This window comes from Mus pahari, chromosome 4, assembly GCF_900095145.1.
Source record: "Mus pahari chromosome 4, PAHARI_EIJ_v1.1, whole genome shotgun sequence".
NCBI classification, from domain to species: Eukaryota; Metazoa; Chordata; class Mammalia; order Rodentia; family Muridae; genus Mus; species Mus pahari.
In genome coordinates, this window is record NC_034593.1 from 80,712,219 (window position 1) to 80,737,252 (window position 25,034).

At 52.2% G+C, this 25,034-nt stretch overlaps 3 protein-coding genes across 12 annotated transcripts in view; all 3 read left to right on the top strand.

Annotated features, from left to right (window-relative positions):
• Positions 1 to 28: 28 nt before the first annotated feature.
• Positions 29 to 5,155, top strand: Slc39a1 (solute carrier family 39 member 1). 2 transcript variants are annotated; one of them, XM_021196339.1, is made up of 4 exons: positions 29 to 90; positions 784 to 1,001; positions 1,118 to 1,248; positions 3,285 to 5,155. In XM_021196339.1, the coding sequence occupies exons 2-4, from the start codon at positions 815 to 817 to the stop codon at positions 3,939 to 3,941; spliced, it is 975 nt and encodes a 324-aa protein (XP_021051998.1). In that variant the 5' UTR covers positions 29 to 90; positions 784 to 814; the 3' UTR covers positions 3,942 to 5,155. The 2 variants fall into 2 exon arrangements, with proteins under 2 accessions (XP_021051998.1, XP_029394013.1); XM_029538153.1 differs by having other exon boundaries at positions 31 to 90; positions 770 to 1,001; positions 3,285 to 4,690.
• A 492-nt stretch (positions 5,156 to 5,647) lies between these two features.
• On the top strand, positions 5,648 to 15,491 carry Crtc2 (CREB regulated transcription coactivator 2). 4 transcript variants are annotated; one of them, XR_003843716.1, is made up of 15 exons: positions 5,664 to 5,927; positions 8,464 to 8,565; positions 8,642 to 8,758; positions 9,810 to 9,871; positions 10,507 to 10,575; positions 10,737 to 10,841; positions 10,929 to 10,960; positions 11,117 to 11,181; positions 11,305 to 11,354; positions 11,477 to 11,721; positions 12,056 to 12,462; positions 13,814 to 14,077; positions 14,278 to 14,344; positions 14,534 to 14,720; positions 14,843 to 15,491. XR_003843716.1 is itself a non-coding variant. In XM_021195892.2 (14 exons), exons 1-14 carry the CDS (start codon positions 5,775 to 5,777, stop codon positions 15,061 to 15,063), a joined length of 2,076 nt encoding a protein of 691 aa, XP_021051551.1. In that variant the 5' UTR covers positions 5,648 to 5,774; the 3' UTR covers positions 15,064 to 15,487. The 4 variants fall into 4 exon arrangements, 3 of the variants coding, with proteins under 3 accessions (XP_021051551.1, XP_029393860.1, XP_029393861.1); XM_021195892.2 differs by lacking the exon at positions 14,278 to 14,344 and having other exon boundaries at positions 5,648 to 5,927; positions 10,737 to 10,840; positions 10,931 to 10,960; positions 14,843 to 15,487; XM_029538000.1 differs by lacking the exons at positions 10,507 to 10,575; positions 14,278 to 14,344 and having other exon boundaries at positions 14,843 to 15,436.
• Positions 15,492 to 16,577: 1,086 nt separating this feature from the next.
• The window catches only part of Dennd4b (DENN domain containing 4B), a 15,586-nt gene continuing 7,129 nt past the window's right edge, over positions 16,578 to 25,034 (top strand). Inside the window, exons 1-15 of one of the 6 annotated variants that reach the window (XM_029537734.1) lie at positions 16,578 to 16,904; positions 18,730 to 19,069; positions 19,547 to 19,799; positions 20,048 to 20,117; positions 20,288 to 20,457; positions 20,533 to 20,777; positions 21,298 to 21,364; positions 21,456 to 21,514; positions 21,670 to 21,814; positions 22,059 to 22,234; positions 22,366 to 22,466; positions 22,789 to 23,004; positions 23,492 to 23,637; positions 23,950 to 24,089; positions 24,174 to 24,300. In XM_029537734.1, coding sequence (XP_029393594.1) covers positions 18,753 to 19,069; positions 19,547 to 19,799; positions 20,048 to 20,117; positions 20,288 to 20,457; positions 20,533 to 20,777; positions 21,298 to 21,364; positions 21,456 to 21,514; positions 21,670 to 21,814; positions 22,059 to 22,234; positions 22,366 to 22,466; positions 22,789 to 23,004; positions 23,492 to 23,637; positions 23,950 to 24,089; positions 24,174 to 24,300 — 2,232 coding nt within the window. In that variant the 5' untranslated portion in view covers positions 16,578 to 16,904; positions 18,730 to 18,752. The other 5 variants (XM_029537732.1, XM_029537733.1, XM_021195453.2 and 2 more) reach the window with 5 other exon arrangements.

Here is a 25,034-nt window from a genome sequence, read left to right on the forward strand (position 1 = left end):
GGGGGGGAGGGGAGAGGGGTGGGGAGGGGGTGGGAATTCCCGACGCGAGGCCGGAACCGAGCGACAGCCATGGAGTGAGACCCTCGGGAGGTGAGTGAGGCCTCGCTGGTCGCAGGGTCAGAGGCAGCTTCTGAGGCCTCCCAGGCTGGGAGCTGGGGTCTCCGTGTTAACATTCTTCTGCTTCCTGCGACGCTGGCGGCCTCCGACCTGGTCTCCGAGTCTTGCAGACGCCGCCCAGTGCGGGCTAAGCTTGTCCCGAGCCCCTCTTTGGCTGTATGCCGAGACTACCTGTTATTTCCGGGAAATGGCCCTGGGGAGTGGGTAGTTAAAAGAGAGTCAGCCAGCCCCGAAGTTCGCCCTCTTTCAGATCATCGGTGAAGCCATCCCGGACTTCTCTTCAGCTCCAACCTCCCTTTGCTACATGCACTTAGTAGACTGAGGGAGAGTGGTCTGCCTTCCTTAGGGAACCCCAGCTCCAGCTGCAGGTCCTACCTGGAGTCTGCCCCTAATTTCCTGCGGGCTCCAGGTGAAAGAGTAATGTGATATCTATATTGGCCTTCCCGTGCCTCAGTTTCCTCCTTGATGGTTCGCTGAACTTGGGGAGAGAGAAATTCGAAGGAGGAAATGCAATCCTGATGTTGGAGTGGATGAGTCACTTCAGCTGGGAAAGGCCAGAAAGTGGCTAGGCTGAGGGAAGTGCATTCTGCTGACCAGCCTTCCCTTTTCCTTGACCCCTTCTTTCCTCTGTGACCATTCCCACCCATGCTAGTCTCCTCTGTATAGGTCCAAGAGTCACCGAGTTATCACAACCACCATGGGGCCCTGGGGGGAGCCAGAGCTCCTGGTGTGGCGCCCAGAAGCAGTCGCATCGGAGCCCTCGGTGCCAGTGGGGCTGGAGGTGAAGCTGGGGGCCCTGGTGCTGCTGCTGCTGCTGACACTCATCTGCAGCCTGGTACCTGTCTGTGTGCTTCGAAGGTCACGTGCTAACCAGGAAGCTTCAGGTGAGTCGCCTCTGCTCCGGAGGGAAAGCAGGAGTGGTCATGGCTTCTGTTGGGGTAGAGGGACTTTGAAGGGATTCATTTGGTTATAACCCCTTTTGTACTTTACTCTTGTTTAGCCTCGGGCCAGAAAGCCCTGAGCCTCATCAGCTGCTTCGCAGGAGGAGTCTTTTTGGCTACATGTCTCCTGGACCTGCTGCCTGACTACCTGGCTGCCATAGATGAGGCCTTGGAGGCCCTGCATGTGACGGTAAGCACTTCCCTCAACGTGTGACCAAGAGTAGATTGTGGAATAGCTAATAGAAAACAGAGCTATGACCTGGGCGGTGGTGGCACACTGCCTGTGAGTTGGAAGCCAGAAGTTCTAGCCAGGGCTAGACAGGGAAACCCTGTCTGGAAAAACCAAAAAAGAAAAAGACAAACATGGTTATACAGATCTCTTCAGGGGTCACTTTATGGCTGTGGAAGGCCTTAGTATGTGAGCCTGTGAGTTATGGTTTTCAGCCATTTCTGTGCATTCTTTCCCTGATACTGGACCTCTCTATACTCCTCTCTATACTCCTTGAGATAGTGTGAGGAGCCTTATCAGGTGTGTGAGCTACTCTGGATTGCACTTCCCAGGAAGTTAGCAGTGTTCCAAGAATCACATTTCATACATTTATCCGTCTGTCCCTCCTTCCTTCTCTGTCTCCTTCCCTCCTCTTTTTCTCCTTTTCTTTTCTGTGAGACAGGTTCTCACTGTGTAAGCCTGGCACTTGTTTTGTAGACCTGCCTCAAATTTGCAGTGACCTTCTTGCCTCTACCTCCCCAGTGCTGAATTAAAGGTTTGTGCTACCTCACCCCACATTCCCTTTCTTATTTTTCTTTTCTTTTTCTTTTTTATTTTTATTTATTTATTTTTTGTTTTTCGAGACAGTGTTTCTCTGTGTAACCCTGGCTGTCCTGGAACTCTGGCCTCGAACTCAGAAATCAGCCTGCCTCTGCCTCCTGAGTGCTGGGATTAAAGGCATGTGCTACCACTGCCCGCCCTCCTTGTTTTTCTTATTTGCACATATTACACATAGTAGTGGGCTTTATTATTACATTTTCATACACACATAAAGTATCCTAACTATATTCACTCCTATTAGATTTCTTGCTCCCCTCCCACTGATCATCCTTTTCTGAGCTCTCTTTTGAGTGTGAGTGTAAGTGTGTGTGTGTGTGTGTGTGTGTGTGAGTGTGTAAGACGAGTGCTTGACTCCAATGAGTTTAAATAGGGTCACTTGCATGCACACGAGCGAGGGCGCTTTTTTCCAGTAGGGTCTAGCTATGTATTGTAGACTACTCTAAGCTCTTGGTTCTCCCTCTTCAATTTCCTGGGTTACAGGGGATCACCAGCGAGCTGGAGACAGATCTCTGCAGATCTGGGAGCGCAGGAAGCAATTTCCCTGGGCCAGATGTTCTCAAGAAAGTGGGCTATGGGGTCCAAGGCAAGGCAATGTGTTACACAGTTGGAAGTAGCGCAGTCCCAGCACTTGCAAGGCTGAGGCAGGATGATCAGGAGGAGTTTGAGGCCAGCTTGGACTATGTAGTATTCCTCTTGGCTAGTCTGGGCTTCACTGTGAGACTGTCTCAACCCCTGCCTGCCTCCCAAAGGGCAACATTCCGAAGAACTCAGCCTAGGAAAACCTGAGACGGGTGTTCAGCAAAGTCATCTTTTCTCCCCTGTGACTGAGGAAGTAGAAATGGGTAGCCACCTCTGTCTTCATATGACTGTGAACGTCCCTGTGGCATATAGCTTTGTATGTGAACATTTGTGGCAGGCCCAGATGTAATCCTTTGTATGCTTACACGTAACAATACTGTGTGCTTGTACATCCATGATTCAGCCTGGGGGAGTTTTGACCCTAAGGAAGCACTGACTGGGTAATGTGTGGAGACATTCTTGGTGGTCACAGCTTAGTGCTGGTACTGGTGATACTGTGTGTGTGACTCACATCTGATGGGTAGAAGCCAGAGACGCTGCTTACTTACAGTATGTATGACAGTGATGGCAGAGATATTTACCCCCAAATATTATTAGTGACAAAGTTGGTCTGCATGTAATACTTTGTGATACCATTATCTGTTCCATTAAGTGTTGTTCTGGGGTTGTGTCGTCAACAGTCTTCATCACAGTGTGACCACAGGGAGCTTGTCTGTGTGGGACTTCAAATGTGTATAATAGGGCCTCTACCAGGCTTTGCATCGGATTTCTTCCCCTTGTCTTGTTTCCTGAACTCTTGTTGCCACCTCTGTTCACAGCTTCAGTTCCCCTTGCAAGAGTTCATCTTGGCCATGGGTTTCTTCCTGGTCCTGGTGATGGAGCAGATCACACTGGCTTACAAGGAGCAGTCCAGTCCACCCCATCCGGAAGAGACAAGGGCTCTACTGGGCACAGTGAATGGTGGGCCCCAACATTGGCATGATGGACCAGGAATTCCCCAGGCCGGTGGAACTCCAGCAGCTCCCTCAGCCCTCCGTGCCTGTGTACTGGTCTTCTCCTTAGCCTTGCACTCAGTATTTGAGGGCCTGGCTGTAGGGTTGCAGCGAGACAGGGCTCGGGCAATGGAGCTGTGCCTAGCTTTGCTGCTCCACAAGGGTATTCTGGCAGTCAGCCTGTCCCTGCGGCTGTTACAGAGCCACCTACGTGTGCAGGTGGTGGCTGGCTGTGGGATCCTCTTCTCATGTATGACACCTCTGGGCATTGGGTTGGGTGCAGCTCTGGCAGAGTCAGCTGGGCCTCTGCACCAGCTGGCCCAATCTGTTCTAGAGGGCATGGCAGCTGGCACCTTCCTCTATATCACCTTCCTGGAAATCCTACCCCAGGAACTGGCCACTTCTGAGCAGAGGATCCTCAAGGTCATTCTGCTTCTAGCAGGCTTTGCCCTGCTCACTGGCCTTCTCTTTGTCCAAATCTAAGGTGCTTCAAGACAAAAGGCAGGGGAGGTTGGTTATCAGCTGCCCCTGTCTTCCCTACCTACACTTCTCAATTTGTGGGAAATAGAAAGGAATGGAGAACGGAAATAGTGAGGACCAAAGAGTTCTCAGAGAGAGGGATGGGACATTTGGACTATGAATAATGAGATGGAAGTGGGCAGAAAAGAGGCTAGCCCCAGACCCAAAGAATATGAGATAGCCAAGTTACTACAGACATGATCAGGGGCATTAGAAGGAGGACAGTCAGAGGCCAGGCAGTACATCTCAGAGACAAACTGACAGAAGAACTGAGTTAGGCATCCAGCTGCTTTGGGATAAAGATACAGAGGCTCTAAGTCAAAGCCAGTATTCTGTTGGTTCTAGCCCGTCTTGCCACTCTGCTGGTTGAAATGGTCCCTCCTCCTTTCTTCCCTCCTACTCTTATATTTCTCTCTTGTCTTCCACCAAGGGACTAGTGCCAAATGGTGTTTCTGCCAGTTTTCGTAATTTATCTGGCCTCTCCTGTCCTCACCATTTTGGGTTTCTCTGTGTAGCCTTGGCTGTCCTGGAACTGACTCTGTAGACCAGGCTGAGCTTGAGTTTACAGAGCTCCACCTGCCTCTGCCTCCCTAATGGGACTAAAGGGGTGCCATGCCACCTTAGTTAAAGTGCCAAATACCCACCCACTCACCCTTTAGGTTTTTTGTTTGCTTTTTTTTTTTTTTTTTTTCTTGACAGGGTTTCTCTGTATAATCCTGGTTGTCCTGGTCTCAAACTCAGAGCTCTGCCTGCCTCTGCCTCCTGAGCACTGGGATTAAAGGTGTGCAGCACCATGCGTTGCTCACCTGCCCCCTTTCTGAAAGCACAGTGATGAGGTGCTGGAGCCTGCCCAGCACCTCAGTGGGGACCCATTTGCTCTTTTATTTAGGCCCCACCATTTGAGGTGGGTCAGAAATGTTTGCTGACCTGGTCTGGAGTGAGAGAAAAGTACTGACACCAGACACTACAGAAAGTGGACATGGTGGTCCATGCCTAGATAAAAACAATAACCTGCCAAAACTTTATATCTGAGGAGTCCGGTGGGGGGAGACAGACTCCCTCCCCCAGGATTATTTTTGGGGAGGGAGGACTGTGTATAAGTCTGTACTCTGTAGAATCTATTTTACTAACTGACTTGTTTTGGGATATGATACCCAAATAAAAGATGTTTCTATACACCTCTATGGTATTTGATTCTCTGTATGTGTATCTCTCTGTGTGTGTGTGTGTGTGTGTGTGTGTGTGTGTGTGTATGTTTTGTGGCCAGTTGGAGAGGATATGAATCTCAGGTGCGTACAGTTTATTTAGGATCCTTGTTTTCACTCACCCCACTTCTCACCTTTCCTGAGGATGACCAAATTTCTCTTTTGTCTCTTCCTTCTTCCTTTCTGTCTCCACCCCTTCCCATTCTCGTCTTTTCTTCGTCTTCCTTGGGGAATCCCTCTCCCTTTCCCGTTAGTAGGCTCGGGACTGTCGTAGAACTACCTTTCCCGGCCTGCTCTGCGTCGGGAGTAGGTGAGGGGTGGTGTGCGTGCCTGCCTCCCGGGGTCACACGACTGCTGGGAAGTGATGTCCGCTTCCTGCCCTCGCTGCGTGGCTGAGGGCGTAGAGGAAGCCCGTAAACAAACTACAAGTCCCAGAAGGCAGTGCGTCCGGAGTCAGGACTAGGCTGGGGCCAAGCCGCCGGGCTCGCGGAGGCGGCGGCGGCTGCTGCTAAGGCTGAAGGAGCCGGGCCGGGCCCGCGGCGGAGGCCGTGGCTGGAACTGGGAAGGTGGCGGGGACGGACGCGGGGGTAAGATGGCGACGTCAGGGGCGAACGGGCCGGGTTCCGCCACAGCCTCAGCGTCCAATCCACGCAAGTTTAGTGAGAAGATCGCGCTGCAGAAGCAGCGTCAGGCCGAGGAGACGGCGGCCTTCGAGGAGGTGATGATGGACATCGGCTCCACACGGGTAAGGGGTCATGCCTGGGAGCCAGATCACTGAGGAGCGGGTCGCGGAGCGGAGAGGCGGGGCGGGGGCGGGAGCCGCAGGGCAGGAGGCGGAACACTGCTGGGACAGCGGGCGCCGCCGTCTGGGTGGCGTGGGGTGAGGGCCCAGGGTCAGTTAGATGAATTTTGCCGGGAAGAGGTGAACACACTTGAGAGGTTGTGGGAGTAGTAAAGACTGGGTTGGAGTTATTTACATATAAAACAGGGGTCACAGGAGGAGATGGGCCGCTGAAGTCCATCGGCAGGGGGAATGGCCCTTGTCTATCTATCCCTAGCCGAGTCCTTTCAGGTATTCCACTGAAACATCCTCAATTTTGGGTTATGTGTTGGGAGTATAGTTTGCTTGTCCCTATTCTGACCCTTTCTGAGTCTGTGATCACCAGACTAGTGCCTGTGCTCTTATGGGACACTAGGTTCCAAGGGGAAAGGGCCCCTCGAGTGGTTTGATCGGGCTGTGCTGGGTATATTGGGACAGGAAGTCCCCTCCTGTGTCCCGTCCCTTTGCTTCCTTTTTCAAATATTTCGTGTGGTTTCCTGACTTGAGTCAAGGTGAAGACCATTGCTCACAGTATGGGTCTTGGCGTATGGCTCTGGGCGCCTGTGAGGAAAAGTAGAGCTTTGAATCACCGAATTGGGTTAAAGGATCACCCTGTCCTTTGACTGAGGATGTGCTGAACTTTCTAGGCAGGTGGTGCTCCCTGTGGGTCAGTGTCTGGAATGCTTTCTAGAGTCCTGTATGTGTGGGAAATACTCATTCCTAGGAGATGTCACAAAGAATTTTCGGGCCTCCGACAAGTTGTTTTTGGAAGCACACCCCTGACCCCTGCCTTGGTTTCTTGCTTCCCAGGTCAGGTTGTGAGGGAATTAGGGTGAACATTCAAGAGTTTGCAGGTAAGCAGCCCCAACTTAGGGACACAATTATTTTTAAAACAGCAGGTGAGGGATATTGCAGTATCTTTCATAATAAAGAGCTTGAAGGAAACTAAGGGGAGATGATGGAGCATAAGTACCATATTTCAAAGCTCTTTAGTTCTATATATGACTGACTGACTGTATTTATGTGTGTATCTCCTTCTACTCTTTGAGTCCTGTGTGTGTTTGCCCTTTGATTTTCTAGAGACCACATGCTCTAGTTTATGAGCGTTCAAGATAGATAAATAGAGATGCAAATCTGGGGTGTGTGTGTGTGTGTGTGTGTTTATAACCTACTCTTAACCACCATGAGGATTATGAACTATTGACTGCTCCCTTTAAGAGCTTTTGATTATGGTAGGGGTAGAGTTAAGAAGATAGGAGAGAGGTTTATTTCCAGCGGAGAGCTTGAGGCTCTGGGCTCTGGACCAGAGCTAGTATGTGCAAGTGAGGAACGAAAGGCTGAGGTGTCTGTCTTTGTGGTGCCTTAGTAGCGCTTTCCTACCTAGTTTTCTTTTGCTGGTTAACTTCTCTGCGGCATGGCAAAATGTGGTGACCATACATGGCCAGCGCCTAGAGAGAAGGATCTTGAGGTTGGCGTGAAAGGCTTGCATTGCTACCTGGCTAACTGGGAGGGTGTGCTAGAGGCAGAGACAGCCAGGGTGGCATAGACCACTGAGGACTTGGAGTCTATTCATTAAGCCCAGAGATCAGCATCACCGCCCACTGGCATCACCGAGCTGGTGTGGAGTAGAAGACTGGCTCTGGTCAGTTCTGGGCGTCAGAGTTTACCCTTCCTTGAGCACTCTCTTCCTTCCCCGTGCCCTTATCCCAGCTCTGTTTGGCTGCGAACAGTGTCTGAGCCTTGGCAGTAGTGACGTATGTTTCATACAGAGGTCCGTGTGACAGAGAGAGGCTAACACTATGGCCAACTGAGAGTTCTTTTCTCACTTCCTTAGCAGACATCTCTACGAACTGGCAGGAGATGGCCCTGCCCAAAGTTGGAATAGGCTACTGTGTCCTTTCCCTCCTCTACCAATTCAGTCTTCTTAGCATCCAGTAGAAGAATACTTGGATTGGCTACCTTTCTTTTAGCAGAATCGTCATCATCACTTTTGGGGTTTTATAGTTTGGGATGTGCGGACTCTCTCTGTGCAACCTTGTTCTAAAGCTGGGGGAGAAGCAGGTGATCTTATGATCTTCAGAGTGTAAAGGAAAGAAACTGGCAATAAGGAAACTTTGTCATCGACTCCTGTTTTCTCGTCTTCTGAATAATCTTGGACAGGTCTGGAAGTGAAGGCAGAAAGTGCCTACTAGGCCACCCTCTATCTGTGACTTGCCTCCGTGGGGATTCCGGAGAGACAGGCCTTGGCCATCTGGGCTTTTCAGGCAGTAGGAGCTCATTGATTAGGAAGCTGCAGAGGGGCTGGAGCGGGTTGTTTGTACCAGGTCTTGCTTTTCCCCATCACTGCCTTTGTACTGGCAGGTATCTTAGAAAACAGCAGTGCATTCCGGTAGCAGAGATGGCCAAAGGGAACAGTACTTACAGCCTTCCTTGACATACCCATTTCTCTCTTTTATCTCAGTTACAGGCCCAAAAACTGCGACTGGCTTATACAAGGAGCTCCCACTATGGTGGTTCTCTACCCAATGTTAACCAGATTGGCTGTGGCCTGGCTGAGTTCCAGGTGAGTGGACACCAGCCAAGGAGGAGTGTAGGCTCTCAGGCTGCTTCCCCTGCTGATTCACCTGTCCTTTTGGCAGAGCCCCCTTCACTCACCTTTGGATTCATCTCGGAGCACTCGGCACCATGGGTTGGTGGAACGGGTACAACGAGATGCCCGCAGAATGGTGTCCCCACTCCGCCGATACCCCCGCCACATATCCTTCAAGAGTGATTTAAGGGCAAAGGAATGATAGGAAGGGGCTCTTTGGAGACTCACGGAGGGAAGGCGCTTTCTCCTTTATATGCTCGCATTCATCTTTCTCCAGTTCTTTTACCCAGTCGTGAAAAGTGACTACAACCCATGTGTCAGCACAGACTCTTGTGATGGGCACCTGGTGTTTCTGTGGCTGTGCCCTCCTCAGTGCTGGTTCTGGCTGGCCTTACTTTTGCTCACTTGATTGTAAAGCAGGGCTCCCTGTCTCAAGGAGATTGAGTCCCTTCTCATTCTGTCGTGAACTTTTATTCCTAGAGACTCCACCATGTTTGTCTCCCTAACCCTACTCAGCCGTTTGCTTAGGTGGTTCTACCTCTACTATGCTTGGCCTGATTTTTTTCCCCTATTTATTTGTTTGTTTGCTTGCTTGCTTGTTTGTTTGTTTGCTTATTTACTTGACTTTCTGAGCATCTCTCTGTGTAGTCCTGGTTGTCCTGGAGCTTGTCCAGGCTGGCCTATGTAGACTTTGTAGATATCCTCCTCCTCTGCTTCCTGAGTGCTAAGATTAAAGAGTGTGCCAGGCCTGGTTTTCTTTTTTGCTTGTTTGGTTGGTTGGTTTTGTTTTGAGATGGTTTAATTCTGCAGTCTGGGATTTTCTGAAACTTGACAGAAAAATGAGGTAGGGTACAAACTTTTGGTGACGTCCTTGGCACAGCCTCCTAAGTACTGGGATCACAAGTGTAGACCACTGTGTCTGCATTTATTCCGTTATATTGTTTGCTTATTTTTGTGGTCCAGGGCCTAACAAATTAGGTGGCCTTCATTGAGATGTAACCCTGGTTTCTTGTCCTTCTTTTTTCCTTCTGTTCTTGTGTTTTTATGGTGTGTGTGTGTGTGTGTGTGTGTGTGTGTGTGTGTGTGTAGACACAGCATCTCACTATGTTGGGATTACAGCAATGAGCCACTATGTGACTTACTTATATTGCCACATGATGTCTCTCTTATTCTGTCATCTGTTCTCTCTACTTTTTTCCTTAACTATAGCTATCTACATTGACAGTTCTCCCTATAGCCCTGCCTACTTATCTCCGCCCCCAGAGTCTGGCTGGCGAAGGTGAGTCCAGAGCAGGTAGAATTTCTCACCTATTCAGTCTCTGACATGTTCTAGAGGGGCTGAGGTGGGCTAGGTACTAGGCTAAGCTATCAAAGCTACCTCCTCTTGTAAGGGCCAAGCTGGGAGGGCGGGGCAGCAGGGTAGGTGGTCAGAGTCCAGTCTTGGCCATGTTGACATGAGTGGCCAAGCCTCCTAATCCAGCTAGCAGAACCAATGAAATTGTAGCCAAGCTGGGGTGTGTGTAGGGGGCAGGGAGAGGAGAGTGGCAGGGTGGCAGGTGAAAATGGCTCCTTTTTCACAGTAGTGGATGCCAGGTGTAATGCTGTAACCCTGTCAGGTCTTTGAACCCCTCCTTTCTCCATTTCGGCTCCAATATTTGTATCCAGAAAACTTGCTAGGCTTCAGCATTTCCATTCAGCTTGTCTTGGCAGAGAGGAGTTTCTGTATCCAGATCTCTTAGATTGAGCAGGGGTGGGAGGCTTATGGATCAAGGACATCAGAAGACCAGAAAGAGGCACGATACTGGGTACCAAGGCCTTTCCATATCCAACCTGGCTGCCATATGTTTTCCCACCCCCATGCCTTTCTCATCCATTGCCAGCGCCTTCTTCCTCCTCATAACTTCTCTATCCTAGGATGATGCCCTGGGGCAACCTCCCAGCTGAGAAGGGGCAGTTGTTTAGACTGCCATCTGCACTTAACAGGTGATGGCCCTTGACTTCCTTGTCCACATCTCTTCCCTGTACTGTGTGGGGCCCTACTCTGCTTTATCCCCTTTTCTAGACCAGTTTGAATATCCCACTGCCGGGCAGTGTTTTGGTATCTGGAAGACTATTATTGCTACTCATTTCTGCTCCTCCAACAGGACAAGCTCTGACTCTGCTCTTCACACAAGTGTGATGAACCCTAACCCGCAAGACACTTATCCAGGCCCCACACCTCCCAGTGTCCTGCCCAGCCGCCGAGGAGGTAGGTGGCCCCAGGGAGTAACTGTGGAGCTTTTTACTGAAGCAGACAAATAAGTAGGCACTGCAGCCACCCCTGTTGTATCCCATACAGGTTTTCTGGATGGTGAGATGGATGCTAAAGGTATGTGTTCCTTTCCAGCTGTGGGTCAACAAATGCCAAATGTCTGGGACTTTGTATGGGGTCAGGGGACAGTCTTTCCTCTTGGCTGCCTCTGCATCTTGTCCTACCTTTCTGGGTGCTTCTCCAGCTTTGCCCTCACCGTCTTTCTCTTTCAAGTTCCTGCTATTGAGGAGACCATGGTAGATGACAAGCATCTGCTGAAACCTTGGGATGCTAAGAAGGTAGGTACCGGCTGCCGGAGGTACCTCCCTCTGTCTCTCTGCTCTCCTCCTTCCCTGAGACAGCCCTCCAGGGCTCCCACTGAGATCTGTCCTCGTTTCTAACCCCCTTCCTTCTCTTCTCAGTTGTCCTCATCTTCCTCTCGACCTCGATCCTGTGAAGTCCCTGGAATCAAGTAAGCAGCACTAAAGCTGGAATGAGATGGAGGGGAGGAAGGAAGCCGATAGATACCAAAGACTGATTGCTGCTCTCTGACCACTTTTTCTCTACCTGTCTCTCTCCTTCTGTCCTCCCTAGCATCTTTCCATCTCCTGACCAGCCTGCTAATGTGCCTGTCCTCCCACCTGCCATGAACACAGGAGGCTCCCTACCTGACCTCACCAACCTACACTTCCCTCCTCCACTGCCCACACCCCTGGACCCTGAGGAGACAGTCTATCCCAGCCTGAGTGGGGGCAACAGTACCACCAATTTGACCCATACTATGACCCATTTGGGCATCAGTGGAGGTCTGGGCTTGGGCCCCAGCTATGATGTACCAGGTGAGTGGCTACCTTGTCCTGGTCATGTGACCACAAGTTATTGAGTGGCTAGAATGTTGCAGGGGACAGAGGCTTGATCCCGTGACTGCCCACGGACCCTGCACCTCATATCTCATTGTAATTCTCACCAAGCAAGAATGGGTAGGTGTGGCTTTTCCTAGAAAAAAAGATGGACAGTAACCCCCAAATGAGTAGTGCCAATTTCATGGTCAGGGAAAGAGTAGGGAGGACCTTTGTTGCCATAGTCTGGTCACTGCTACCCATTCTGGTCGGAAAGGGGTTTGAGTTCCCATTGGTAATATTGGCATCTCTGGTTTTTTGTCTGTGTCTGCAGGACTTCACTCACCTCTTAGCCACCCATCCCTGCAGTCCTCCCTAAGCAATCCCAACCTCCAGGCTTCCCTAAGCAGTCCTCAACCCCAGCTCCAGGGCTCCCATAGTCACCCATCACTGCCTGCCTCCTCCTTGGCCCACCATGCACTGCCCACCACCTCCCTGGGCCACCCGTCACTTAGTGCCCCAGCCCTTTCCTCCTCCTCTTCCTCTTCGTCCACTTCATCTCCTGTCCTGAGTGCTCCCCCTTACCCAGCTTCTACTCCTGGGGCCTCTCCCCGCCACCGTCGTGTGCCCCTCAGCCCCCTGAGCTTGCCCGCGGGCCCAGCCGACGCCAGAAGGTCCCAACAGCAGCTGCCCAAACAGTTTTCGCCAACAATGTCACCCACCTTGTCTTCCATCACTCAGGTATGCGTGGCTACCTTCCCTACATATGTTTCCCTTCTCCTTCCCGTGCCTGCCCCTGTCTCATCCATCCCCTTCCATTCCTCTGTCCTGTCCCAACCCATCTTGTATCTATCTTTCTCTTCTTTGCTTAAGAGTACAAGCTCTGCATTAAACCTTTTGGTTTCACACCATAGTTCTGCCTCTTGATACTTGGCTTTGTTCACATTATTGAACTTCTCTGAGCCTCAGCAGTTTCATGGTTTTGTGAGCATCAGATGCAGTAACATGCACTGAGTATTATTCAGCATCGGGCATAGCACAGGCGCCAGTGTAGCTTATCCATTGGCCTTTCTTTGTTCTTATCCTTCCTTTGCCAGTTCCGCTCATCCCCCATCACTTCTGTTCTGGCTCATCCCTCTCCTATTTCCCCTTCTTCAGTAAAACTCATAGAGCCTGAGAGTCTCAGACCACAGAGCTCAGTCCTTTCTCTCTGTATAAATGAAAAACTTGGTGCCTGAACTGAAAGTAATTTCCCAACGTTTACACAAATGGTGGAGATGGTGTCTCGTGTAGTTCATCTGGCCTTGAACTCAGGATATAGTTGAGGCTGACCTGGAACATCTGATCCTTGCTGCATCTACCTCCTAAGAGCTTGGATTAAAAGCATAAGCTACCAGGCCTAGCTTTCTTTTCATTTTTCTTTTCAGACTTGCCTCTGTGCTAAAGTTTTCAAATCTTTCTCCTGTTCTTCCTTCACCTTACTCCTTTCCTCCTCTCTGCCGTCCTTTGCCCTACTCCATGGCTGTTTCCTGGATGTATGTTCTGTGTTCCATCTGTACCCTCTCCTGTAGGGAAGACATGCCAGGGAAGGCACTTTGCCCTCCACATCTCCTCTACTTCTTCCTCTCCTTCCCTCTGGTCTGTGAAGCCCCTTCAGGGCCTCAGAACAGCAGTGATCATCCACACTGTGGCATTAACAGTCAGTCTCTCGTGAGCTGTCACAAGTAACCAGTTACTGATAGTCAGGTACCAGGGTTTAGGAACAGTCACTTATGGAATGGGTTTAAGAGTTAACCTTGCCCGGGTTAGCCTCACTGAGCACCTACATTTTGATAGGCATTTTGTGTAATTTCCACCAACCCCAGAGATGTGCATGGAAGCCTAGAGTGGTGTTGGTTTTGGGAGAGAGTGGGGAGACAAGCAGAGACAGTGCTCTTACCTCCAGAATGCTGAGGTTACAGGTGTCGCACCAGTACACATGGCTTGGAGCATTGTTATGTTTGTATTGAGGACAGGTGCAGCTTACAAGGTGGGGAACTCTAAGAGTTCTTTTGGGGGATCACACTAAAGAATAAATTTTCTCCCTTTTCAGGGCGTCCCCTTGGATACCAGTAAACTGCCTACTGACCAGCGATTGCCCCCATACCCATATAGCCCCCCAAGTCTAGTTATACCCACCCATCCACCCACCCCAAAGTCTCTACAGCAATTGCCCTCTCAGGCCTGCTTAGTGCAGCCCTCAGGTGGACAGCCTCCAGGCAGGCAGCCACATTATGGGGCACTGTACCCACCTGGGTCCAGTGGACATGGGCAACAGCCTTACCACCGCCCAATAAATGACTTCAGCGTGGGGAATGTGAGTATGCAAACTCATAGCTCTGAAATGGGGGCTGGGGGATGGGCTGAGGGTGGGTCAGGTACTTGAGTGGTCACTGGTACGCTGAATTGGGAGATATGGGTAGACCTCCTTTTCCCCTAGGTAACATAGCACTGCCAGCTTGGGGCTCCTGTCTTCCTGTGTTTGACCCCTACTCCTGCCCTTCTGTTTCTGCTCAGCTTGCTCTTTGATGACTCCTGCCTTGACCCGTTCTCTTCCTGGCATGCACATGCTCTGGCCCAGCAGGTACGGTGCCCACACTTTCTTCGGGCCCCGTGCTCGCTTCTGTTGGCTCTGCTTGCTATCACTTCCCTCTGTCTTTGCCTCTCTTCCTGGGTGGATGGGGCTTGCTAGGCAAAGGGGACAAACAGCAGAGCTAGGCAGGACACCCTGCTCTGAAGCCCACTTCCTTAAGGTCTGTCTATGTGTCTCTAGCTGGAGCAATTCAACATGCAGAGCCCATCAACCAGCCTGGTGCTGGATCCCCCTGCCTTTTCTGAAGGTCCTGGATTTTTAGGGAGTGAGGGATCAATGAGTGGCCCCCAGGACCCTCACGTCCTCAACCACCAGAACTTGACCCACTGTTCCCGCCATGGCTCAGGACCTAATATCATACTCACAGGTAAGGGAGTGTGGATGCTGGTGGAGACTGGCAGGAGGAGTTGACTGCCTCACTGCTGTGATAGGAGCTTGAAGGGTCTGGAGGTGTGGCCTGGGATTCTTACCCACCTCTTGTACACACAGGAGACTCTTCCCCAGGTTTCTCTAAGGAGATTGCAGCAGCCCTGGCTGGAGTGCCTGGCTTTGAGGTGTCAGCATCTGGGTTGGAGCTGGGCCTGGGGCTGGAAGATGAGCTGCGCATGGAGCCACTGGGCCTGGAAGGACTAACCATGCTGAGTGACCCCTGTGCCCTGCTGCCCGACCCTGCTGTCGAGGACTCATTCCGTAGTGATCGGCTACAGTGAGGGGACCTTACTGCCGTCCTTCTTCACGGCCCTGTCCCATGTCCCATCAGTCTTTTCATCCCTTCCCCCTGGCCAGGAGAGACTACTCTCCGTCCCCAGATCCTTTTTCTAATATGAATGAAGGATCCTAAAACTGAGGAAAGGAAAGGGGCTTGGTCAGGTGGCCCCTGAGTGTTGTACTCGGGTGGGCTTGGGGGAGTTCATGGGAGGGCCTAAAAGCACTTGTAACTTTGAAAACCGTCTGTCTGGAGGTCAGAGCCTGTTGGAAATTAAGGTGTAGAGGGGAATCTTGGAGAGAGGGCTTGTTCAGAAGGGGTGGGCATTACCAGCCCCTATCTATTTCTCTTCCCCTTGTAATGGAAGAGAGAGCCAGAATGGATATTATTTTTTATTAAATATATTATATGTTAATAAAAAATCCTATTAAACCTTTTGTGTGCTTGGCTGTTTGGTACCTGGCTGGGGACCTAAGGAGGCTTGGTGCCATAGGTCCTTTTTGTGTTGCATTTTTGTTGTTTTTTGAGGCAGGATTTCTCTTAGATAGTTCAGACTACCTAGAAGTCATACGAGCCCGCTGGCACCGTGGCTTCCTTAGTGCTAGGGCTACAGGTGTGCGTTAATCCTCTCAACTTTAGTGCTTGTGCAGGAGCGCCATCCTCAGATTTAGGCCCCAAACTGGATATAACCTAGAGCCAATACAGACTTGACCTCATGTGCCCTTGTGTCTGTTTAAGGCCCTGCCCGCTGCAGCATGGGGATGGGGCACCCTGACTGGCCTGACAGGTTACTCTTCTGAAGCCTGGGGTAAGGAGAGGCTGTTGTCCCAGGTCACGGTTGTTTCTGATAGAAAAAAACCTCACCTCTCCTGGAGGTGGCTATTCCCAGTGTCAATGCTTCTAGAGAAGCAGATCTAGCAGGCTTACTTGGTGGTTTATGTTTGGCGGGGCCTAAGCAATCTCATGTTCTGAGGACTGTATGTGGATTCACCCATTCCACTGCTCCATTTGGGTTTCACGTAATAGATCCTTGGGAGACAACCATGTTCCACGAAGGCTTGTTAGACTTCACCCAGCATGGTGAAAGGAGTGCTACACCTCCACTATTCGGCTTCACGCCTTTCTTCCTCTTTTTCAATGTTCTTGTCATTTCTTGAAAGAAGAACTGAGAGTTTCTGGCTCTGGCCAGTGGGTTCTAAACGTGGAAGTGGGGAGTCACCTGGGTTTCCCAGGTCTAGATCTTCAGGGCCTTCGCTGTGGCACAGTGGCCACATCTGACGGTAGGGCAGGACAGGAGCACCGGTTCTGACTTCGGGGCCATCTGGGGTCAGTGTCTTGCTTTTTCCGCCCGGTGGAAGGAATCTGCTTGGTTGCAGGGGGCCCTCCCAGCCACCAGGGGTCGCACTGCAGGCGGTAGGGTGTTGGGCCGGCGCTAGCCAGGGTCACGGCCGCGGGCCCGGGTGTGTGTGGGGGGGCGGAATAGCGGAGGCGCCCGCGGCTTCGGGGGGGGGGGCGGGTATGAGTGGAGAAAGCAGGGCGCGCTGAAGAGCTTGGGGTCCCCAGCACCGTGGGAGCCGGGAGGACCGCGCGGCTGGAACTAGCGGTGTGGTGTGGCAGCAGTCCCCGCGTGGCGCAGCGCGCGGGGACGCTGGGACCGCCCAGATCTTCTTCCACTGTGCCCGGCGCCCTCGGCTGCTGCTTCTTCCTTCAGCCCGGGCGCGAGCGGCTCCTAAGTCGAGTGCGCCATGTCCGGAGCTGGATAGCAGCCCGGCCGCCCGCCGGCCCGCCAGCCCGCCCTCAGAGCCACCCGCCAGCGGGCCGGCTGGGGAGTCCCAGGGCAGGCAGGTAGGGGCCGGACCGGGCGGGGCGGCGGGCGGGTTAGGGCGGGCGGAGGGCGGGCGGCTCCTGGGACTGTCCCCAGCTGTTCTACGCTGCGCATCTGGTTCCGCTTCCTCCCTCCCAGGGAAGTGAAAGTGGAGGGGAGGGCGCAACCCAGAGCTAGCTAGCTGTGCTCGACATCCTACAACCTGGAGCTCCCGCGGGCGCTCAAGCCAGAGCACCCCTCCTTCCCGCCTGGGTCACGCGGCTGCTGGCGCTGCTGCCGTCACGTCCTCGGCAGTCCCTGCGCGCGCTTCTCTCGGCCCTCTGGCCTCTTGTTAAGCCACCTCCTCCGCGGCGCGCCCTCTGCCCTAGCCCCGACTTCCCGTCATTCGGCATGTGGGCGTTGGGACCCAAAGTGGCTCCAGTGCCGTTGTTTTCCCCCAAGGGAGAAGGGGCTGCATTCTATAGGACTCTTCCCTGGCTGGATAAGAGAAGGCCTGGATACACAAGTCCTGTTGATCTGGGCCCACCCACTTGCCTATAGAGGGTCTCATCTAACGCTTTTGCCTACTGTCTTGGAGCACAGAACTACTATTGGCCTGCAGTGGATGAGAGAGTGAGCTGTGTCCTGGAGTTAAATCAGGAGGCTGACGCTGACTCCTGGCTTCACCTCTCAGATGTGAAGAAGCTCAAGCTAAATTTAGCTTGAGTTGGGGCATGTGTGTCCAGAGGCCAGGTTGAGAAGACAGTCGGCTTGGCTCTAGTTCTCTGAAGAAGAGCGGGAGGTTAAATAGACTGTGCATCCCGGAGACATTAAAAGCTTCCCTGCCTTGCACAGGACCCTTAGTGGGAGGTCTGCGTTGGTCTGACGCTGTGCTGGCACCTTAAACAGTACTATTCCCCCCCCCCCACAGCGATACCACACACCCATAGGCTGACTTATGCTGAGCTAGCTACAGCTTCCCCTTCGCAGCCATTTCAGGAAGTAACCTCCCTTCCCCTCTGAAGCACTCTCTCAACCTCTAGCCCCTCTGCAAGCCACTCGCCAGGCTTCTTCCCACCTTCAGACCCTGGGGCACCTCAGGACTCTTGGGGCTTTCGCTCCCCAGGGCCAGGCCATGGAGGCAGGTGAGATTAGTTACCAATAGGCTGTTGTGGCCCCGATTCCGTCTGGGGCTGGGTGGCACGGGCACGGAATGACTGGAGCTATCTCCTACACTCCCTTTGTGCCTAACTAGACACCTAAGGATCCTGGAGATGGGGAAGTCCTGGCTGCTTGGCCAAAAAGGATACTTGAAATCTGATGATGAGCAGCTAAATCTTGGGTTTTTGCAAGCCTTCCCCGACATCTGTGAATGAAATGAAAGGATGGGTGCTTTAAGAACATTAGCTGCATCAGAAGGTTTTTGTGGTGTTGCTATCAGAGCAAGAGCAGAGAGACCTTTGACAAAGCAAAAGTTGGTGTGATGTGGTAGCCAGAGTGAATGATGTCACTGCAGACCATTACAGAAAGTACTGTACTCTCTGAGATGTAATTGTAGCGGGCAAGGAGAGGCGGGCCTTTAAAGGAACAGGTGAGCGATATGTCAGTTGTGTGTTAGAGTAGAGTTCGGGTTCTTTGGGAAAAAAGGGCTGATGTCACTAAGAAGGAAGGACCTAGTGGTCTCTAAGGAGTTGTGGTGGGATATGAGAGTCTGGTGATGTCACAGGTGGAAGAGTTCAGGATTGGCTGATCATTTATCCTTTCCTTAGAAGAACTAGGAAGAAGAAAGAAGGTGGGGGTCCACTATGGTTGCCATGGGAACATTAGCCTCTCTTGCTCCATCTCTTCCTCGGTTGACCATTCCAGATGCAGTGAGTGAAGGGGGGGCCATGGCGGAGGAGCGGCCTCCCCGGTTGGTGGATTACTTCGTGGTGGCTGGGCTTGCAGGAAACGGAGCGCCTATACCTGAGAAGACCTGGGGTCCCGAGCCTACCGGGCCCCTGCGCCCTCCCCGGCCAGCTGAACCTATTACAGATGTGGCAGTCGTCGCTAGGGCACTGGGCGAGGAGGTGCCCCAGGGCTATACATGCATTCAGACTTCTGCGGGTGGCCACCCCTTGGAGCTCAGTGCTGGGCTCCTGGGTGGAACTCAACCAGTCATCTGCTACCGCAGGGGGCGTGACAAGCCCCCCCTGGTTGAGCTGGGGTACGTACCCACTAGAGGAAACTGGGAGGGACCTTTGAATGAACTAGAAGAGGTAGGGATATGGGTCAAGAGGAGGAATGTGGGAATGCAGCGGAATAGGCTAGAGGTCAAGAGGACAGGCTCACTGCCTTTGCTGCGGCTTGCTGGCCAGCAGTTTCCTCATCTACAAAATGAGGGTAGTGGCTCCTCTCTGGCTGGCTCAGGATATTAAATGAAGTAACCGGTGTGAGGAACTTTGCAGAGCCTGTTGGTTCTGAGTGCTTATTCTTGAGAGCTATGGAAGGTATGGGTTGAAGGGATGGCTACTGTCTGAAAGGGTCCTAGAGGACAGACCTAAGTAGGAAATGGTAGACTATACTACCCGGGTTTGACAAGGCTGAGAGGACATGGCAGGTTTAGGAGACCAGGTAGGCAGATCCGGCAGGATCCAAGTCTCTTTCCATCCTGACCCCTTGATGTCTCTACCCTCTGTGCCAGGGTGTTATATGAAGGGAAGGAACGACCCAAGCCTGGGTTCCAAGTGCTTGACACGACACCGTATAGCCACTCAGCCAATCTGGCCCCTCCAGGCCCCGGGCACCCCCGCACCTACCTCATGTACCGGCGGGCAGCAGAAGGGGCAGGGCTGCATGCCCTGGGCATCACTGACCTCTGCCTGGTTCTGCCCAGCAAGGGTGAGGGCACTCCTCATACTTACTGCCGGTTACCCCGCAATCTCAACCCTGGCATGGTGAGTGGTACTGAGGTATTGAGAGCTGAAACCTGAAGAACTAGTGTAAGGGTATGGACATGGGGCACAAAGGGTATTTGGGGGTCGAGGCCATTGACACCAGGCCAGATCAGAAGTGACTTGGCGGGAGGACTGGAATTAGGAGCATCTTTGAAGACAAAAGATAACTGAAGGGTGGTAGAGAAAAGATGAATCCAGAAACCATTGTTAGTGACGTGTCTGCTTATCTCTTGTCATTTCTGGGGCAGTGGGGCCCAGCAGTGTACCTGTGCTACAAGGTAGGCCTGGCCAAGGCCAACACACTGGTGTATGAGGCAGGTGAGTGTCTTCTTTTTATGTCCTACCCTTTCACCCTCTGGCAACTTCAGTGACCCTAGAACTTACATCCCTTTGCCACTTAGCCCTTCTTTGGGATACTCTAGTTTCTTTACCTGGAATCAAATGGACCTTTCGCCCTAATATGTACTCTTAACTCGGCTGGGGTATAGAGCTGCTGGGCCGCTACCCGGAGGAAGACAATGAGGCATTTCCGCTGCCTGAGTCAGTTCCAGTCTTCTGCCTACCCATGGGGGCCACTATCGAGTGCTGGCCCGCTCAGACCAAGTATCCAGTGCCTGTCTTCTCCACCTTTGTGCTCACGGGCGCTGCTGGTGATAAGGTGGGTGTGTGGGGTGTGGTAAGGGGTCCACAGAATGCAGAGGGGCCCCTCTGATTATCCCTATATCCCCACCAGGTGTATGGTGCTGCTTTGCAGTTCTATGAAGCGTTCCCGAGGGCCAGGCTGTCAGAGAGGCAGGCACGGGCGTTGGGCCTGCTGAGTGCGGTGGAACGGGGCCGGGCTCTGGTTGGCCGAGCTGTGCGCAGCCGGCGCGCCATAGCTGTGCTGTCCCGCTGGCCTGCCTTCCCAGCTTTCCGAGCCTTCCTCACCTTCCTTTACCGCTACTCCGTCTCAGGCCCCCATCGTCTGCCCTTGGAAGCGTGAGCACGGCTCTTCTGACACTGGGGGGTTATGAAGCACTAGAGAGGATAAGTGGGAGACACTAGAATGGAATTTGGGGCGCTACACTGAGCACCTAGGGGACAGTCACGTAGTACCTGGTTATATAGTTTGTCCATTTAAACTTCTGGCTAGCGGTAAGCAGAGCCGGGAATCTAACCCACATTTGTTAATTGGGTTTCAGATAGACCTGTGTATGTCCAACAGATATATATTTCGTTCGCTCGTTCATTCATTCATTTACTTACTTACTTTTGAGGCAGGGCTCACTCTATAGCCCTGACTGGCTTGGAATTCATTGTGTTGTAGATTTGTGCCTCCATTTCAGGCAAAGGTTTTCTTTTCTAATCACATAAGACATATGTATAAAGCTGGTCCCTGTCAAGAGGTAGGCTTCAGGGAGGAATGAGGATCTTGAGGCTAGAAGAGATAAGACTGTGTGGGGTGACGGGACCGGGGACAGATTGGAGAGTCGACCTCCCCCTTTTCCTCTCTCCCTAGGCACATCTCCCACTTCATTCACAACGTCCCGTTCCCTTCCCCACAGAGACCACGCATCCTAGTGCAGGTGAGAGGTGAGCCTAGGGCTGGGCTGGATGGAAGGAGAGGAGTTGGTGGGGACTAGCTATGAACATCCTGACCTGTGACTCCTCTCCCAGATGTCTCCCTATGACAACCTGCTCCTCTGTCAACCTGTCTCCTCACCCCTGCCCCTCAGGTATGTGCCTCAGTGGCAGGGTCGGGGGAGGCTTCGATGGGATGTAATAGGAGATACATAGGCCTCAGATGAATCAAGCAGACTAGCCCTGGTGGTCTGTGTCCAGTGTCTCGGAAAGAGTCTCTTGTGACCCTTTATCCTTCTACTTCCTGCAGTGGTGCTAGCTTTTTGCAGCTGCTGCAGAACCTGGGCCCAGAATTGGCTATTACATTGCTGCTGGCTGTGCTCACAGAGCACAAACTGCTGGTCCACTCGCTGCGGCCAGATCTGCTCACCAGTGTGTGCGAGGCCCTTGTCTCAGTGAGTGTCACGTTATCTAGTCTGCTTTCCAGAACTGCTGTCTTTTCCGGTAGCCCCTCACCCAAATCTGGGCTCCCCTCCTTTTCCTTCCGTAGGGAAAGGGTCTTCAGTCTTTCTACCTGGCTACAGTTGTCAGACACGGGATCTTTCTTCAAGATTAGCTCAAAGGCTTCCTTCAGTAGGCCCCTCCTCCCCAAGGCCAGTGCCCCATACTTACTGGTTCTCTCACCCCTTCACGTTTCAGATGATCTTCCCTCTGCATTGGCAGTGCCCCTACATCCCTCTGTGCCCGCTAGTGCTGGCAGATGTGCTGAGTGCCCCTGTGCCCTTCATTGTGGGTATCCACTCCAGTTATTTTGATCTGCATGACCCACCTGCTGACGTCATCTGTGTTGATCTTGATACCAACACGCTCTTCCAGTAAGAGGCTAAGTACCATCAGAGGGCTAGAGGAGAATGGACATCCAAGGTCTGATGTGTGGGGTTTTTTATTGGCTCATAGGGCTTTTGGTAGAAGCCCCAATATCCTTTCTCTGTATGTTATCTCTCAGAAAGGAGGAAAAGAAGCCCCTCTCTGCTAGGACCCTGCCCCGAAGACCATACAAGCTTTTGCTGGCCACACTGACAAATCTGTACCAGCAGTTGGACCAGAGTGAGAAGCTGGTGGGCTTGGGAGGTGGACGTTGTTGTCAGCCTCAAATCTGCAGTTTGAAGGGAGGGTCCAGGGGGCAATAGACTTTCTCTGAAGTGGCTGAGTTTGGATTTGGTGGGAATAAAATGAAGCTAGGAGCAGGGGTGGGGGAACAGCATGTCTGAGCTTGCCAAGGAGGTTGAGCATCCCACTGGTGAACCTTGAAACTGGTACCCAACCGTGAATCTTTGGCTGGTGATGAAGATGAGACATTCATGTGAAAAACAGGGTGAGACAAGCCCCGCAGTTGCTGCCCTTGACTCTCCGACGCGTTGTTCCCCAGCTTACACTGGACCAGAGGAAGAGGCCTCCCTGGAATTCCTGCTGACAGACTATGAGGCAGTGTGTGGCCGCAGGACTCGCCTGGAACGGGAAGTCCAGGGAGCCTTCCTGCGCTTCATGGCCTGTCTGCTCAAAGGCTACCGGAACTTCCTTCGCCCTCTCACGCAGGCCCCCTCTGAGGGGTCTCGAGATGTTGACAACCTTTTCTACCTTCAGGGTAAATAAAGAGCCTCTGTTTTGGATTGCAAAAGGGATCCGAGGGAGGGTGTGGTGCGGGGGGGTGGGGGTGGGGCAGGGCTCCATGGAGGCCTGGGAGGAAGGAGTAGATTGCTTGCTCCTTCTCCACAACTCTGGTTTTGGAGGGAATAAGGGTATATGGGTGAATGTGTCCTACTGTCTGGAATCCCTTAGCATAACATGAACGTAGTCACCCTGGTAGCCAGCAGCAGCCATGAGTATAGCTCTGACGAGGGACACGTCCCTTGGATAATTCCCAGTCTGCAGCAGTAGATATAAACAGACAAATGCAAAGGACTCCATGGAGCTATAGTGTTGGAGAGCGGAATTGCTCTATGGGAGCGCTGTGAGAGCCATAGATCCTAAATGGCAAGAGCTAAGAGCTGGGTGCAGGGAGGAGATGGCTGTGAGCAGAGAGCTGTGGTAACCATGGTAACCCTATTCCTGACCCATCCTTACCCCCTCAGGTTTCCTCAAGTCCCGGGAACGCTCAAGCCACAAGCTGTACTCTCAGCTGCTGCATACACAAATGTTCTCACAGTTCATCGAGGAATGCTCTTTTGGCTCCACCCGGCACGCAGCCCTGGAATTCTTTGACTCTTGTGTTGACAAGGTATTGGGCCTTGTCCCCTCTGTGTGTACCAACTGACCAGTGAGTTCCTCCTGCTTTTCTTGTCTCTGTTACCCTTAGGCCACTAACTGTGTATGTCAGTGATGACAATGTTGGCTGGAATCAGGCACAGTACAACCTGTGCAGTCATACATGGTTGGTTTGCTTTCATTCCTTACTCTGCGCCTCCAGATGGATCTCTAGGACTCCTTCCCTATGACTGCGTGTCTCCAGGAGAAGCCATCTTCTGGGCATTCTGGCTCCCTTCCTTGCTCATCATCTTAACTCTTATTCTTCCCGTCTGTCCTGGTCCAGGTCCACCCAGAGCAGGAGAAGCCTGAGCCAACGCCCTTAGTGGAGCTGGAGGAGCTCTCAGGAAGTGAGCTCACTGTCTTTATCACACCCCCAGAGGAACCCCCAGTACTGGAAGGCAGCGAATCTACTCCTCAGTACTGGTAAGAGGGTCTTCTATCATCCTGCCCAAATGTCCCATGCTCTCAGTCCTGTGCTAACTGCCTGCATGGTCTCCGCCCCTCCAGTTATGATGGGTTTCCAGAGCTAAAGGCTGAGCTATTTGAGTCTCCTCAGGAACAACAGGGGGCCCTCCCTGTGCCAGGCCCATCCCGGAGTGCCCCCAGCAGTCCTGCACCTCGCCGTACAAAACAGGTAACTGGCGGTGGTCCTTGGAGGAGAACCTGGCACAAGGACTATTGCTTCATGGTCAGCTGAGGATAACCATGGTGCTTAGCCCATAAAGCTGCTGGGAGCCTGGCACACTAAAAATAAAATAAAATACCGAACAACCAGGTGTTGGTGGCACATGCCTTTAATCCCAGCACTCAGGATGCAGAGGCTGGAGGATCTCTGTGAGGCAGCCTGATCTACAGAATGAGTTCTAAGACTGCTAGGGCTACATAGTGAGACCCTGTCTCAAAAACAAACAAACAACCAAACAAAACAAAACAAAATGCCATACAAACATTAGCCTTTGTTAGCATATCATTTGCCCTCCTCCTCCTCCTCATCTTCATCCCTGAGCATTCTGGGGACATGGAAGCTGGCTACCTCTTGCAAGGTGTTCACACATGCTCCTGGGCCAGGCTGCTTGCTCTACTGACATTCCAGGGGTGGTTGTAGCTTCGGCTGTGCCGTAGTCCTCCTGCCTCCTTAGAACACAACCCTCTCTCAGGAAAAGTGTTACTGCTCACAGTGATAGTAATCAGGAGGCTGAGGCAAGATGTAGTGTTTGAGTTCAGCCTAGGTTATATGACAAGACTCTACCTCAGAAAAATATCAAAATAAGAATAAATCTGCCAGGGGCTGGAGAGGTGGCTCAATGGTTAAGAGCACTGACTGCTTTTTCAGAGGTCCTGAGTTCAAATCCCAGCAACCACATGGTG